Source organism: Salmo salar, unplaced genomic scaffold (assembly GCF_965601325.2).
Source record: "Salmo salar unplaced genomic scaffold, fSalSal1 ptg000960l, whole genome shotgun sequence".
In the NCBI taxonomy this organism is placed as follows: domain Eukaryota; kingdom Metazoa; phylum Chordata; class Actinopteri; order Salmoniformes; family Salmonidae; genus Salmo; species Salmo salar.
The window spans coordinates 126,560-144,651 of NW_027675570.1; the positions used below are offsets into that span (position 1 = coordinate 126,560).

At 38.9% G+C, this 18,092-nt stretch overlaps 1 protein-coding gene across 1 annotated transcript; it reads left to right on the top strand.

Moving 5' to 3' along the window:
- The first annotated feature begins 11,223 nt into the window (after positions 1 to 11,223).
- Positions 11,224 to 16,128, top strand: LOC145877353 (uncharacterized). Its single transcript, XM_082972669.1, has 2 exons — positions 11,224 to 11,765; positions 14,574 to 16,128. Exons 1-2 carry the CDS (start codon positions 11,408 to 11,410, stop codon positions 15,290 to 15,292), a joined length of 1,077 nt encoding a protein of 358 aa, XP_082828795.1. The 5' UTR covers positions 11,224 to 11,407; the 3' UTR covers positions 15,293 to 16,128.
- The last annotated feature ends 1,964 nt before the right edge of the window (positions 16,129 to 18,092 follow it).

Below are 18,092 nucleotides of genomic sequence, written 5' to 3' on the forward strand. Positions count from 1 at the left end.
TGTAATGGTCCAGAGCTTACGGCAGGAATACGGTGATGTAGTGGAGAAAAACAGTCCGATATGCTCATGGTTGATATCGCGCTGTGCAGACTGGCAGGTATTATCCAGGCAAAAGTGGCTGGTGTCTGAGCTGAAAAGATAAAGGCCGCTAGCAGTGGCTAACAATGACTAAATAGCTAGTAGCTAATTAGCTGGTTAGCTCCTGATGGCTAGATGCTGATGGAGGTTCTAGCTATAAGGTCTAAAAAATAGCAGATCCGTATCACATTGGGTGAGGCGGGTTGCCGGAAGGTATATTTAATTTAAAAATGGAAAAAGAGACAGAAATATATATTAATATATACAAAAAAAAAAGAAAAAAACATAACATTTACAACAACCACGTCTTACTGCTACGCCATCTTGGATTACAAGATGACTCTCAGTTAAAAACCATAGGAATTAGCAAACTGAAATTATTTAGTATTTCTGTGCCCACAAAAACTGTTTTCCCAGCGTAACATAAGGAGCCACTAAATGATACATAGTTCGAGTGCATTTCAGAATACAAAAAAAACAGTCTGACAGCAAGATCCCGTATTTAAGTTGAAGTTCATCATATGACAAGCGTAACGTTATGACTATAACTACTGTTCCCTGAAGGAGGGAAACTATGTACAACATACTATTAAATCCACACGTTATGACTATAACTACTGTTCCCTGAAGGAGGGAAACTAGGTACAACATACTATTAAATCCACACCTCGCTGGAAGCCCCGCCTTCCACAGGTGATGACCGTGAGGCTCGGATTTATTCCTTAAATTTAATACCGCACTTCACCGACCCAGGAAAGGGCGGAGACAAACAGGTGTTTTACCTCGTTTCCCTCCTTTAGGGAAGAGTAATAATAATCAAAGTTACACTCCCTTTCAGTCAGTCAACTTCGGTACAACATACTATGGGGAAATACAATCATTCCCCATGCCGACCCCTACGGATACTAAATGAAACGGCCCCTGGCAGACCACCCAGACCTGACCCCGCAAGATGCTTCAGTTGTCAATTTATTAATTGTCTTTTGTTTGAAACTCCTGTCAATGTTGAGTAAGGACGGGCACCTGATTACACATATAGAAGTAGGATTAATCTACCTGGCCTGTACACAAATGTAGGCCTATAAATGTGCCCATTTGGGGATGTCTGATAGTATTTCAACCTGGTCGAGAATAATTTTTATTTTATTAACCTCTTACATCTAGACGTTCCGCTAGCGGAACACCTGCTCCAATATCCAATGATAGGCGTGGCGCGAATTACAAATTCCTCAAAAATACAAAAACTTCAATTTTTCAAACATATGACTATTTCACAGCATTTTAAAGATAAGACTCTCCTTTATCTAACCACACTGTCCGATTTCAAAAAGGCTTTACAGCGAAAGCAAAACATTAGATTATGTCAGCAGAGTACCAAGCCAGAAATAATCAGACACCCATTTTTCAAGCTAGCATATAATGTCACAAAAACCCAGAAGACAGCTAAATGCAGCACTAACCTTTGATGATCTTCATCAGATGACACACCTAGGACATTATGTTATACAATACATGCATGTTTTGTTCAATCAAGTTCATATTTATATCAAAAAACAGCTTTTTACATTAGCATGTGACGTTCAGAACTAGCATAACTTCCGGGGAATTTGCTAACAATTTACTAAATTACTCACGATAAATGTTCACAAAAAGCATAACAATTATTTTAAGAATTATAGATACATAACTCCTCTATTCACTCGATATGTCCGATTTTAAAATAGCTTTTTGGTGAAAGCACATTTTGCAATATTGTAAGTACATAGCCCAGGCATCACGGGCTAGCTATTTAGACACCCGGCAAGTTTAGCACTCACCAATATCAGATTTACTATTATAAAAGTTTGATTACCTTTTGTTGTCTTCGTCAGAATGCACTCCCAGGACTGCTACCTCAATAACAAATGTTGGTTTGGTCCAAAATAATCCATCGTTATATCCGAATAGCGGCGTTTTGTTCGTGCGTCCCAGACACTATCCGAATGGTAAAGAAGGGTCGCGCGCATGGCGCAATTCGTGACAAAAAAAATCTAAATATTCCATTACCGTACTTCGAAGCATGTCAACCGCTGTTTAAAATCCATTTTTATGCCATTTTTCTCGTAAAAAAGCGATAATATTCCGACCGGGAATGTCCATTTAGCTAAACAGAGGAATGAAAACAAACCTTTCGGTCGACGCGGGCACGAGCCTGAGTCTCACAGTACTGTAACCAGCCACTACCCAAACGCGCTACTTTGTTTCAGCCAGAGCCTGCAAAGCCACGATTCCGCTTTTTGCCGCCTTCTGAGAACCTATGGCAGCCGTAGGAAGTGTCACGGGACAGCTAAGATCCTCACTCTTCAATAAACAGAGACAAGAAGAACGACACCTTGTCAGACAGGCCACTTCCAGCATGAAATCTTCTCAGGTTTTTGCCTGCCATATGAGTTCTGTTATACTCACAGACACCATGCAAACAGTTTTAGAAACTTTAGAGTGTTTTCTATCCAAAGCCAATAATTATATGCATATTCTAGTTACTGGGCAGGATTAGTAACCAGATTAAATCGGGTACATTTTTTATCCAGCCGTGAAAATACTGCCCCCTAGCCATAGCAGGTTAATACACGTGGGTGGTGTTTATATATGGAAAAATACACATTCGAAATTTTCAACCAATCGATTGGTAGAAACAAAATTAGACTCTTGGTTGGCCAAGATTTATTTTAGTTGGGGACAGCACTAGAAGATGATTTTGGGGCTCCCGAGTGGTGCATTTCAGTGCTTGAGGCGTCACTACAGACCCTGGTTCGAATCCTGGCTGTATCCCAACCGGCCGTGATTGGGAGTCCCATAGGGAGACGCACAATTGGCCAAGCGTCGTCCGTCATTGTAAAAAAGAATTTGTTCTTAACTGACTTGTCTAGTTAAATAAAGGTTACATTTGAAAAATATAATAAAACATAGAGCATTCAGAAAGTTCAGACCCCTTCCCCTTTTCCACATTTTGTTAAATTACAGCTTTATTCAAATGTTTAATGCCCATCCAAGAGACTGTCGACCAATCATGTTCACATTGTCATGCTGTGACACGCAGTTCCTAAAATACATGTTATAAACTAAGCTAATTGTCCCAAAATCCCTTTTAAAAAGTCAGGGTACGAGTGAGAAACCGTCAAGGCACCAACTTTGAGAAGGTTCTAAAACAAAGGTTTCAAACCAATTCATGAATGTTATTGAATCATATAAATGTTATTGAATCTAGGTATGTTTCACCCTTAATGTAATTGAATCTATGTATACAGTTGAAGTCGGAAGTTTACATACACATTAGCCAAATACATTTAAACTCAGTTTCTCACAATTCCTAACATTTAATCCGAGTGGAAATTCTTCCCTGTCTTAGGTCAAGTAGGATCACCACTTTATTTTAAGAATGTGAAATGTCAGAATAATAGTAGAGAGAATGATTTATTTTAGCTTTTATTTCGTTCATCACATTCCCAGTGGGTCAGAAGTTTACATACACTCAATTAGCATTTGGTTGTATTGCCTTTAAATTGTTTAACTTGGGTCAAACGTTTTGGGTAGCCTCCCACAAGCATCCCATAATAAGTTGGGTGAATTTTGGCCCATTCCTCCTGACAGAGTTGGTGTAACTGAGTCAGGTTTGTAGGTCTCTTTGCTCGTACACGCTTTTTCAGTTCTGCCCACAAATGTTCTATAGGATTGAGGTCAGGGCTTTGTGATGGCCATTCCAATACATTGTTGTCCTTCAGCCATTTTGCCACAACTTTGGAAGTATGCTTGGGGTCATTGTCCATATGGAAGACTCACTTGCAACCAAGCTTTAACTTCCTGACGGATGTCTTGAGATATTGCTTCAATATATCGACATACTTTTCCTTCCTCATGACGCCATCTATTTTGTGAACTGCACTAGTCCCTATTGCAGCAAAGCATCCCCACAATATGATGCTGCCACCCCTGTGCTTCACAGTTGGGATGGTGTTCTTCGGCTTGCAAGCCTCCCCCTTTTCCCTCCAAACATAACGATGGTCATTATGGCCAAACAGTTCTATTTTTGTATAATCAGACCAGATGACATTTTTTCAAAATGTACGATCTTTGTCCCCATGTGCAGTTGCAAACCGTAGTCTGGCTTTTTTTTATGGCAGTTTTGGAGCAGTGGCTTCTTCCTTGCTGAGCGGCCTTTCAGATATAGGACTTGTTTTACTTTGGATATAGATACTTTTGTACCTGTTTCCTCCAGCATCTTCACAAGGTCCTTTGCTGTTGTTCTGGGATTGATTTGCTCTTTTCGCACCAAAGAACGTTAATCTCTAGGAGACAGAACGCGTCTCTATCCTGAGCGGTATGACAGCCGCGTGGTCCCATGGTGTTTATACTTGCGTACTATTGTTTGTACAGATGAACGTGGTACCTTCAGGCGTTTGGAAATTGCTCCCAAGGATGAACCAGACTGAGGTCTTGGCTGATTTCTTTTGATATTCCCATGATGTCAAGCAAAGAGGCACCGAGTTTGAAGGTATGCCTTGAAACACATCCACAGGTACACCTCCAATTGACTCAAATGATGTCAATTAGCCTATCAGAAGCTTCTAAAGCCATGGCATAATTCTCTGGAATTCTCCAAGCTGTTTAAAGGCACAGTCAACTTAGTGGATGTAAACTTCAAACCCACTGGAATTGTGATACAGTGAATTATAAGTGAAATAATCTGTCTGTAAACAACTGTTGAAAAAATTACTTGTGTCATGCACAAAGTAGATGTCCTAACCGACTTGCCAAAATTACAGTTAGTTAACAAGAAATGTGTGGAGTGGTTGAAAAACGAGTTTTAATGACGCCAACATAAGTGTATGTAAACTTCCAATTTGACAACAATTTGACCCCCACAGCAAATCTTAACTGCCAATTATAGAATATACTATATAGCCTAGAAACCTGGTTAAACTATCATTATGACATCATGGATGAATTCTAGAATATACTATATAGCCTAGAAACCTGGTTAAACTATCATTATAACATCATGGATGGCCAGTCCTTGTATTTATAGTGTAGTCAATTCAGGGGGTAGCCCTGAGCTGGACTCAAACCTGGGTCCAGCAACTGTCAAGCCAACATCTTATAACTGTTACGCCAAGATGTCTGAACTTCTTGAAGAGGTCGCTAGGTTTTGGATTAAGGTTGCTACAATAGCTTTCTCTATGAATTTGAGAGTGGTTACATTTCTCCTTCCCCCATCCCTCAGCTGTTTACCAAACCAAGACTCTGGGCAGCCATTTTGTTACTGTTTAAATCCTAGGTTGCCCCTTTAAACAAGCCACACAACAATAAATCAACCAATATGCAGTTGAAACAATAACAAAGTTGTAATTCCATCACTGTCTTGGTTATAAGATGATGATGGGGCTGGAGAAATGTAACTAATTTCAAATTCATAGACAGACCTATGGATGCAAGGACTGATCATCCATGATATCAACATTATAGTTTTAATCATGTTGAGGCTATACAGTGTTGATTTACATTGTCTCTAGACATTGGAGTAAAAAAAGCTTATTTGGGGTTCTGATGGGGTACAACAGTTGAACTAAGCTCATGAGACATGTGTTATATTCTTCAAGAATCAATGGCTATGAATAAATAATTATAAAGTCTAAATATGGATGTAGCTATTGCATATTTCCGCTTTAACACCACACATCAGTTCAACAACTGCAGAGTTTGTGCCTCTGTATTTAAGACAGTACTTACTAGTGTTAATCAGGGAACGGTTTCTCAAAACCATCTTATGGCTAAGTTCATCATTAGAACCATTGGACGCCTTAAGATGCGTTTGGGAAACCGGGCCCAGATATCCAGTTTCCTCCTCTTCTTCTTCCTCCTCCTTTTTCGATGTGACAGTGATCTCCTCCTCCTCCTCTTTCACTCCAAAAACGACATCCTCCTCTTTCTCATCCTCCTCTTCTTTTACTGTAACATCCTCCTCCTCTTTCACTCTGAACGAGTCTTCCTCTTCTTTCACTGAAACGTCTTTCTCTTCTTCTTTCACTGTAACAGCTTCACCCTCTACTTGTTTTTGTATTGTAACATCCTTCTCTTCCTCCTCCTCTTTCACAAGAGTTTCTTCCTCCGTCCAGCAGACCTCTTCTTTAGCAGGAGGAGAGTAGCTTAGTAAACTCATGGTCGGAGATGTTAGCTAGTTAGCATTAGCGACTAGCCTAGTTCTAAGATAACTTAGCAAACCAGCTAGCTGACAAACAACGTAAATATATAATTAAATGGGCCAACAAGTACATACGACATAAGTGTGTTTAATACACAGCGACTAATATACACCAAACCAGTGTAAAGAGCGTGAATGTTGTAGCTATGTTTGCTAGAAAGCTACCGAGGTGTCTGACTAGCTGTTGTTGTTGAAGGAGCGTCCCGTCCACTAGATTATACGTCACACTGGCAGCATCGCCTGAACCTAAAAGACGCACATCGCCATCTGCTGACTGGACTGGGCAACGCAGTTGAGGAACCAAACGTTTATTTTTCATTTATTTCAGAAAAGTTTAATATTATATTAAGTCGTTCAAAGAGAAGCATGTGTTGATTGATTCGTGTTTAATGAGTGAGAATTTAAAACAAACTTTACACCCACTACATATTTTCATTGAACCATACTTCTGACATGGATCATTTTGACCCCAGAGGCATATCTTTTATCATAGCCAAAATGTGGTTTATTCAATTCTTCCAATTTTTCATGACTTTGTCAATCAACTGGTTGTTAATAAATCTAAATCATGGTTTAGTGTTTCTGTATCAATATGGACTTTTAACAAATTCAAATCCTTTGGAGTCATTTTGACCCCAGACAAAAGCACCTTTGATAAATAGGATGTTAATTTCAAATAAAAATCACATTTTATTGGTCACATACACTTGGTAAGCAGATATTATTGCGGGTGTATTGAAATGCTTGTGTTTCTAACTCCAACAGTGCAGTAATATCTAACAAGTAATATTTAACAATTTCACAACATATACCCAATACACACATATCTAAGTATTTGAATCTAAGTTTCTCTGTAGACATGATCCATCCCACCAGAGGGTGGAGGGGCACCTGTATCAGTGTTTTTGACCAGATAGACAACTGCAGACACACAGTATAGTGCCTCCCATTTACTCTCCTAAGATTGGACTTTTCTATACCACGTATCACGTGACTGTGTACAAAACTGCCAATGGTAGAAAACTCTGCCAGCGGTTTACAATGCATTCGTAAAGTATTCAGACCCCTTCACTTTTCCACATTTTGTTACATTACAGCCTTATTCTAAAATTTAATAATTTTTTCCCCTCATCAATCTACACACAATACCCCATAATGACAAACCAAAAACAGTTTTTTAAAAAAAACATTTTTTCAAATGTATTTACTTGAGTATTCAGACCCTTTGCTATGAGACTCAGAATTGAGCTCAGATGCATCCTGTTTCCATTGATTATCCTTGAGATGTTTCTACAACTTGATTGGAGTCCACCTGCGGTAAATTCAATTGATTAGACATGATTTGGAAAGGCACACACCTGTCTATGTAAGGTCCCACAGTTTACAGTGCATGTCAGAGCAAAAACCAAGCCATGAGGTCAAAGGAATTGTCCATAGAGCTCTGAGACAGGATTGTGTCGAGAAACAGATCTGGGGAAAGGAGCCAAAAACTTTCTTCAGCATTGAAGGTCCCCAAGAACACAGTTGCCTCCATCATTCTTAAATGGAAGAAGTTTGGAACCACCAAGACTCTTCCTAGAGCTGGCTGCCTGGCCAAACTGAGCAATCTGGGGAGAAGGGTCTTGGTCAAGGAGGTGAACAAGAACCCGATGTTCACTCTGACAGAGCTCCAGAGTTACTCTCTGGAGAAGGGAGAACCTTCGAGAAGGACAACCATCTCTGCAGCACTCCACCAATCAGGCCTTTATGTATCAATGATTCAATTGTCAAAATGTATTTCAATGGACAATTCAGTGAACTGTTCTGTGAAAGGTGTTGGCTAGAGATGACATGCAGGAGCTTGCAGGGATTTGTAGTCTTGCATGTCGTCTACTTTGATGCCAATTAGCATTTTAGATTCCAAGAGTAAAGAGACACAAATATATTGATAAAGTATTTGTATTTATTATGGATTCCCATTAGTTCCTGCCAAGTTAGGTCAGGGAGCGTGCCAGCCTGCCTGAACCGCCCCTGAATTAACAGGTATAAATGATGGATTATGAACTAACAGGTATAAATGATGGGTTATGAATTAACAGGTATAAATGATGGGTTATGAATTAACAGGTATAAATGATGGGTTATGAATTAACAGGTATAAATGATGGGTTATGAATTAACAGGTATAAATGATGGGTTATGAATTAACAGGTATAAATGATGGGTTATGAATTAACAGGTATAAATGATGGGTTATGAATTAACACATCCCCTGCGAGCCCAGGCATTTCAATACATTCAGGATTTCTTACGGTCCATGTGCAATGTATATGGTTATCTCTGTCTCTCTCTCCATCTCTTCTTTTACAAGCAGCCATGTTGTTGTCATTCCACTAGGGACCTGTTTTCAGCATTTTAAGTCTCCAGTCAATAACCACTGCACTGGAATTATCCCTCAACACCCTTTACACATGTACTGCACTGGGATTATCCCTCAACACCCTTTACACATGTACTGCACTGGGATTATCCCTCTACACCCTTTACACATGTACTGCACTGGGATTATCCCTCAACACCCTTTACACATGTACTGCACTGGAATTATCCCTCTACACCCTTTACACATGTACTGCACTGGGATTATCCCTCAACACCCTTTACACATGTACTGCACTGGGATTATCCCTCTACACCCTTTACACATGTACTGCACTGGAATTATCCCTCAACACCCTTTACACATGTACTGCACTGGGATTATCCCTCAACACCCTTTACACATGTACTGCACTGGAATTATCCCTTTACACCCTTTACACATGTACTGTACTGTGATTATCCCTCTACACCCTTTACACATGTACTGCACTGGGATTATCCCTTTACACCCTTTACACATGTACTGCACTGGAATTATCCCTTTACACCCTTTACACATGTACTGCACTGGGATTATCCCTCAACACCCTTTACACATGTACTGCACTGGAATTATCCCTCTACACCCTCTACACATGTACTGTACTGGGATTATCCCTCTACACCCTTTACACATGTACTGCACTGGAATTATCCCTCTACACCCTTTACACATGTACTGTACTGGAAATATCCCTCAACACCCTTTACACATGTACTGCACTGGGATTATCCCTCAACACCCTTTACACATGTACTGCACTGGGATTATCCCTCTACACATGTACTGCACTGGAATTATCCCTCTACACCCTTTACACATGTACTGTACTGGAAATATCCCTCAACACCCTTTACACATGTACTGCACTGGAATAATCCCTCAACACCCTTTACACATGTACTGCACTGGGATTATCCCTCTACACCCTTTACACATGTACTGTACTGGGATTATCCCTCTACACCCTTTACACATGTACTGCACTGGAATAATCCCTCAACACCCTTTACACATGTACTGCACTGGAATTATCCCTTTACACCCTTTACACATGTACTGTACTGGAATTATCCTTTTACACATGTACTGTACTGGAATTATCCTTTTACACATGTACTGCACTGGGATTATCCCTCTACACCCTTTACACATGTACTGTACTGGAATTATCCCTTTACAGTTAGGAGCACTCCCTTTAAGAGTGTGCTCCTAATCTCAGCTCGTTACCTGTATAAAAGACACCTGGGAGCCAGAAATCTTTCTGATTGAGAGGGGGTCAAATACTTATTTCCCTCACTAAAATGCAAATCAATTTATAACATTTTTGACATGCATTTTTCTGGATTTTTTTTGTTGTTATTCTGTCTCTCACTGCTCAAATAAACCTACTATTAAAATTATAGACTGATTATTTCTTTGTAAGTGGGCAAATGTACAAAATCAGCAGGGGATCAAATACTTTTTCCCCCCACTGTACATCTACATGATGTATTGTTACACCATGTAGGAGCAGTATAGACCTAGTCTGTTCATTATATATATACATCTACATGATGTATTGTTACACCAAAAAAAAGGGAAATTATATTATTTTATACTAATACAATTGCTCAGAGAAAGAGATTTAGTTTAACATGTAATTCTCAAAAGGCAGGGGTCTGAATTATTGCTACCCATGTTTTCAATACTCCAGCACTCTCCCCTTGGGAGGATAATGACACTGAAATGTTTTATGAGATTAGAGAACACATTGGGTGGGACCTTAGACCCTTCCTCCATACAGAATCTCTCCATGTCCTTGATTTATTTAGTCTGTCTTATGGACTGCCCTGTTCAATTCAAACCACAGGTTTTCAATGGAGTTCAAGTCCGAAGACTGAGTTGGCCATAGAACATTTTTGATTTTGTGCCCAATTTACAGTTTCTTTGTTTTGCTGAAAGATCCCCTTATGGCCAAGTTTCAGCCTCCTAGCAGAGAGGTAACCAGGTTTTGGGCTAAAATATCCTGGTAGTGGTTAAAGTTGATTTATTTTATACATTTTTGCTCATCTTTATCAAGGGTATTAATAACTAGGTGCTTATTTTGATATCTTGTTTTTTGACTGAGTCAAACAGGGACATTGATCTGATTAACACCAGTAAATACAGTGAGTACCATCTCATAAAACAGGGACATTGATCTGATTAACACCAGTAAATACAGTGGAGTAGATGTAGAGTTTGTTTTAAATTCTCATAAAAAACGGAATTAATCAAACAGCACTTGTTGCTTTTTGTACGTGTTGATATAATATTAATATTTAATGGAGAGAAAAAAACGTTTCCCTAAACTGCTTTATAATATTATAATTCAATGAAGAATAAAAATAGTTTTCCCTCCTCAACTGCGTTTCCTCCCTCCAGACAGCAGATGGCGATATGTGTCTTTCAGGCGATGTTTCTAGTGTGACGTATAATCTAGTGGACGGAACGCTTCTTCAACAACTGCAGCCACCTCGGTAGCTCGCTAGCCGACAAAGTCGGAACATTCAAGTTCTTTAGACACTTTCCTGGTTTAATTGTAACTGTGATTTAGACATACTTATGTGTAAACAACTAGCTACCCCATTTAATTTAATATTTACGTTGTAAGTCAACTATCTGGCTGGTTAAGTTAGCACTAGCCTAGCTAGCTAACATCCCCGACCATGCGCTCACTAAGCTACTCTCCTCCTGCTAAAGAAGAGGTCTGTTGGACGGAGAAAGAAGCTCTGGGGCTGAACATTGTCGTGAAAGAGGAGAAGGAAGAGGAGGATGTCACAGTAAAACAAGAAGTAGAGGGTGAGGCTGTTACCGTGAAAGAAGAAGAGAAAGACGTTACAGAGAAAGAAGAGGAAGACGCGTTCAGAGTGAAAGAGGAGGAGGATGTTACTGTGAAAGAAAAGGAGGAAGTGAAAGAAAATGAAGACGTTTTTGGAATGAAGGATGAAGAGGGGGAGATTACTGTCACATTAGAGGAGGACGAAGAAGAGAAGACTGGAGATCTGATTAACATTAGTAAATACAGTGAGTACTATCTAATAAAACAGGGACATTGATCTGGTTAACACCAGTAAATACAGTGAGTACTATCTAATAAAACAGGGACATTGATCTGATTAACACCAGTAAATACAGTGAGTACTATCTAATAAAACAGGGACATTGATCTGATTAACACCAGTAAATACAGTGAGTACTATCTAATAAAACAGGGACATTGATCTGATTTAACACCAGTAAATACAGTGAGTACTATCTAATAAAACAGGGACATTGATCTGATTAACACCAGTAAATACAGTGAGTACCATCTTATAAAACAGGGACATTGATCTGATTAACACCAGTAAATACAGTGAGTACTATCTAATAAAACAGGGGCATTGATCTAATTAACACCAGTAAATACAGTGAGTACTATCTAATAAAACAGGGGCATTGATCTGGTTAACACCAGTAAATACAGTGAGTACTATCTAATAAAACAGGGACATTGATCTGGTTAACACCAGTAAATACAGTGAGTAATATCTGATAAAACAGGGACACAAACTCTGCAGTTGTTGAACTAATGTGTGATTTTAAAAGGGCATTCTACACTTGAATATGTTGTTGTACTGTATGAATTGTTCATGACGTCCTTTCCTGTTGAAAAGTGATATAAATACAGTAAAGTATAAACACACTAATGGGAAACAAATAAATGTTTTGGGCAAAATAGTGCTTTTTTAGACAACTGCAAACTAGAAGGAGTGAGTGATGTCATAGTAAGGTCTCCAAGGAGTTGGCTTGATGGGAAGTCGTGATGTCATCCAATAGGAGGCTGATCTTCATGTGAATATTCATTATTCTTTTTAAAATCCTTCCTGTTCTGTCAAGTTGGTTGTTGATCATTGCTAGAAAGCCATTTTCAAGTCTTGCCATTGACTTTCAAGATGATTTAAGTCCAAACTGTAACTAGGCCACTCAGGAACATTCAATGTCATCTTGGTAAGCTCCTCCAGTGTAGATTTGGCCTTGTGGTTTAGGTTATTGTCCTGTTAGGACCGTTTTTTGTATTCAGATCTCTGAAATGCTCTCTACTTACGTAACATTTAGTGTCTCCTTATGTTACGCTGGCAAAACAGTTTTTATGGGCACAGAAATCCTAAATAATTTCAGAGTTTGCTAAATCCAATGGCTCTAACCGAGAGTCACCTTAACTTTATTGACAACACCCAAATAGATACTGTCATTAACGTCGTTCTTCAATAATTACACATAATACTTAATACTGTAGCTGTTTAGTTACAGTCACATGTTCAACTATCATCAGCTGATCCAGGAAATCATTTTCTGAATGACAGTCACATGACAAACATCACGACATGCAACAACAACCAAAGTGCTTCTTCATTCATTACTCTGGTAAAGACAGTTATGCCGTGCTCCACGTTGGATCCAACATCCCAAACAAATCGATGTTTATAATGTGTTACTGTCTGGCTGATTTACAGTAGGGTCTCATTACTCTGTTTGTGCACAGAGATACTTAGCTCATAATGTGTAGAGAACTGTTCCTTGATGGATAGGCTATTGTACAACACACAGAGCTATTTTCCTTTATTCAGGACATTTAGAATGACAACACATTACAGAGTAGCCTAGTGGGATTATTCACAAAATTATCTGGTGATCAGATTATGAAATGTCATGACAAAGACATGTTAGTTTCCATGTTTCACCTGAAATATAAAATTATATATAGTCTTAGGTGAAGTAGTTCTATGTTGTTGTTAGGTGAAGTTATGGGTCCTACAGTAGGTCTATGTTGTTAGGTGAAGTTATGGGTCTTACAGTTGGTCTATGTTATTGTTAGGTGAAGTTATGGGCCAATTTGTTAAACACTTAGTGTACAAACCCTCATTGTCAGGCTGATGTTAAAGCTAGCCAAAGAGCATTTTACTGGTTGAAGTGTTTTTTAAGTATAAATCAGTTGATATGCGACAATAACACAAACATATTAAGTAGGTGATTCAAGCGAGTCTTACAATTATAATCCATATTTAATGTGAAATGCACTCATAAGCAACCTGTAAATGGAGGCTAATTTTGCTGTCAGCCTATGAGAACTCCCCTGAGTTTTCCCCCACGGTGGTGAATTAGTGAATAGACACAGAGCTTAAAGTGAGTTTCCTTGAGTAGCACTCCTGATCTTGTGCTGTAATATTCAGAATACATTGTGAAAACTAAAATCTTTGCTCACTATTTTTTGCTCCAGGCAGATATACTACATCCATAACTAGTGGTTTCCTCATTACCAGATACACTATATCCATAACTAGTGGTTTCCTCATTACCAGATATACTACATCCATAACTAGTGGTTTCCTCATTAGCAGATATACTACATCCATAACTAGTGGTTTCCTCATTACCAGATATACTACATCCATAACTAGTGGTTTCCTCATTAGCAGATATACTACATCCATAACTAGTGGTTTCCTCATTAGCAGGGAAGTGTTTCTGCAATCATTTTTGTGTGCGCATTGACCTCGTGTCGCAATTTTAGCAAACACAGAAAGGGGCCAATATTGGAGACCAAAAGTCATCTGGCACACTGCTTAGGGTTTCAACAACTTTAAAAACTTTTCTAGTTTCTACTAATGTGAAAACAAGACAAAATATGATTGTTGCTAAGTTGACTGTCTTAATTGTCAAATATTTTAACAGACGTCAATTGTTGTACAACTTCATGGGTATGCTCTGGGCATCACCTTTTACCTCAAATAAACAGTGGATTTCTGCTGTTGTGGACCTTTAACCATCTGCCTGACTTTGTTCTCACAGGAGAGAGACGGGACTATTGGGATCCTGGGGATCCTCAACAACATCATGATGCTGACGAGGCAGAGAAGAGTCTCTCCAGATCAGAACTCCTCAAGAAACACCAGCGAGTTCACACAGGAGAGAAATCTCACTGCTGCTCTGACTGTGGGAAAAGATTCAACTCTTCACTAGGCCTTAAAATACATCAAAGAATTCACACTGGAGAGAAACCTTTTGGCTGTGATCAATGTGGGAAGGGTTTTACTCAGCTAAACAGCCTGATAGTACACCAGCGGACACACACAGGAGAGAAACCTTATGGCTGTAATCAATGTGGGGAAAGTTTTACGACATCTAGCTATCTAACTATACACAAGAGAACACACACAGGAGAGAAACCATATAGCTGTAATCAATGTGGGAAGAGTTTTACTCAGCTAAACAGCCTGATAGTACACCAGCGGACACACACAGGAGATAAACCTTATGTCTGTGATCAATGTGTAAAGAGTTTTAGTACGTTTGGCTGTCTGACGGCACACCAGAGGGCACACACAGGAGAGAAACCTTATAGCTGTGATCAGTGTGGGAAGAGTTTTACTACATCTAGCTGTCTAACTAAACACCAGAGAACACACACAGGACATAATCCTCATAGCTGTGATCAGTGTGGGAAGAGATACTCTGATAAAAGATCTCTGATCAAACATCAGAAACTACATGAAGGAGTTGTTTCATGATATCAGTGAAATAATGTCACAATGTAGAATGTTTTAACATTGTAGTAGGAGTATTTTAATAACGTCAGAATGTAGAACCCTAAACGTTTGTTGTTCAATTGATTTTAGCCTCAGGGGGAAAAATCCAGGCTCTGAAATGGAAGAGTTACTATTTATGTGATTTAACAAAAAGTGACTAACAAAAAAAGAGTTCTGTTACACTTACCACGTTGGTGACCCACTGGAATCAAAATGCAACACTTCAAAATGTAGCTAGCTGTTTTCTACAAATTGTACTCTAACCAGTGATGTACACATTATTCCCATATTCCATGTGGTTTTTGAGCTGTTAGTTTTAACAGGACGTGCAACCTCATCTCCCTCCTCTCGCACAATTGATTTCAACATGATATCGATGAGTGATGACAAATAAGTGTTGTGTTCCTTTGTTCAGCGACCCTTAAATGTAAATGCATCACTGTTGCCCTGCTTTTAGAATATCAGGGTTAATTCTCAGATGTGCCAACCCAAGTGTACTAGAGCATGACATTGGGGACTGGGCCCCGATCCAACAACATGCCTATCTAGTGAACACTGAAAAGAGAGAGAAGCTCTGCAATGAGGTGGAAAGTTACTACGGATATTGCAGGAGTTTCCTCTTGAAATCAGACATGTCTGTGGTGAGGACAACTTGGTTGCTGATTGTCTCAAAGGTGGGCAGTCAAAAAGATTTGTGTTTTGCGTTTAGCCAGTCCGTTGCCATGGATCACAATTTATTTTGACTGCACGTTTTTCCGTATTGGAGATGAGTTTTGTTTGGGCTCGTTCCAAGGGGACGAGAGTTCTAGAAGCTAGTGAGTTTTAGGAAGACGAGAGTTCTAGAAGCTAGTGAGTTTTAGGAAGACGAGAGTTCTAGAATCTAGTGAGTTTTAGGAAGACGAGTGTTCTAGAAGCTAGTGAGTTTTAGGAAGACGAGTGTTCTAGAAGCTAGTGAGTTTTAGGAAGACGAGAGTTCTAGAAGCTAGTGAGTTTTAGGAAGACGAGTGTTCTAGAAGCTAGTGGGATTTAGGATTCTATAGAAAGAAAAAGGAGAAAAAAATAATACGATTGTATATTATTATTTAGAAATACGTGTTTTTAATTGTTGACATCCAGTGGACACCATGTTTATATTGTAGAAGGGAAGCATTTTTGTTGATTTTAATATGAAATGTAAGTTGTTTTCTGTTGGTGGTGAGCAAACTTGTCCATCAAAAATATAGGATATATTTGTTGTCTTAAGGTGGAAGGTGTTACAGGCTTTGGTTTTTCCATTTATGTTTTGAGGTTGGACTTTAGCTCGTTAGCCCGTCTAACTCGTTAGCACGTCTAGCTCGTTAGCACGTACAGCTCGTTAGCCCGTCTAGCTCGTTAGCACGTCTAGCTCGTTAGCACGTCTAGCTCGTTAGCACGTAGGACGCACTGATTGGTGTCACCTCAGTTAGTCAGTATGTGTTACACCTGTGCTGGCTTGTCCATCTCGTTATGGTTGAATATAACATCCAATTGTTAATATTGTAATCAATTAATTTTCCTTAGAATGCTCATTAGTCTTTCAGTTGTTATTCTTCATTTTTTTTATCCTCTTATGTTTATATTAAATATTGCTGTTTATTTTCATTGTTTTTTTGTTTTCTTTTCCCTGTGAAGCCATTGTGTTTCATCCATGTCTGAAATGTGCTGTATAAATAAAGCTTGATTTGAACATATAAAACTAATGAACCCAATGACTGACAATCAACAGACTTTTGCAAAACTAATGAACAAATATGTGCAAAAGCAACACGTATCTTGGTCCATCTTAGTATGAAAAACAGTATAAATTCAGTATATCTTCCACTATGTCAATATAGTGCTGGTATGTAAGTTTAGTATCACTTTTCAACCAACCCAGTTCATTTGTTGAAAATGAAAAATGTTGAAATCAACAATATGTTAAAGGATTCAACTACTGGAAACTGAAACAAACAATTGGATCAAACAGATCAATCCTACTGGACATTGGGTTTGATTCAGACCCTGCCAGCATGGCCAGAGATGTAACTTATAACCACAGAAACAACACAGACCTTTCATGCCTAAAAACACCTAAGTATTAGATTTACTGCCATGGTCTAGTATGTCACTGCATCAGACACCATTCACAATGCTGGCTGAGGTACTAGTAAAACATGACATATTATTTCCTAACCATTCACAATGCTGGCTGAGGTACTAGTAAAAACATGACATATTATTTCCTAACCATTCACAATGCTGGCTGAGGTACTAGTAAAACATGACATATTATTTCCTAACCATTCACAATGCTGGCTGAGGTACGAGTAAATGATGACATATTATTTCCTAACATTTCACAATCCTGGCTGAGGTACGAGTAAAACATGACATATTATTTCCTAACCATTCACAATGCCGGCTGAGGTACGAGTAAAACATGACATATTATTTCCTAACATTTCACAATCCTGGCTGAGGTACTAGTAAAACATGACATATTATTTCCTAACCATTCACAATCCTGGCTGAGGTACGAATACTTCAGTAAATAAATGTGCAAAAATGTAAAAAAAACTGTTTTTGGTTTTTCATTATGGGGTATTGTGATGTCATTATGGTGTATTGTGTGTAGATTGATGAGGGGAAAAATTATTAAATTTTAGAATATGGCTGTAATGTAACAAAATGTGGAAAAGGTGAAGGGGTCTGAATACTTAACAAATGCACTGTATACCCCTGGTAGAGTTTTCTACCGCTGGCAGTTTTGTACACAGTCATGTGA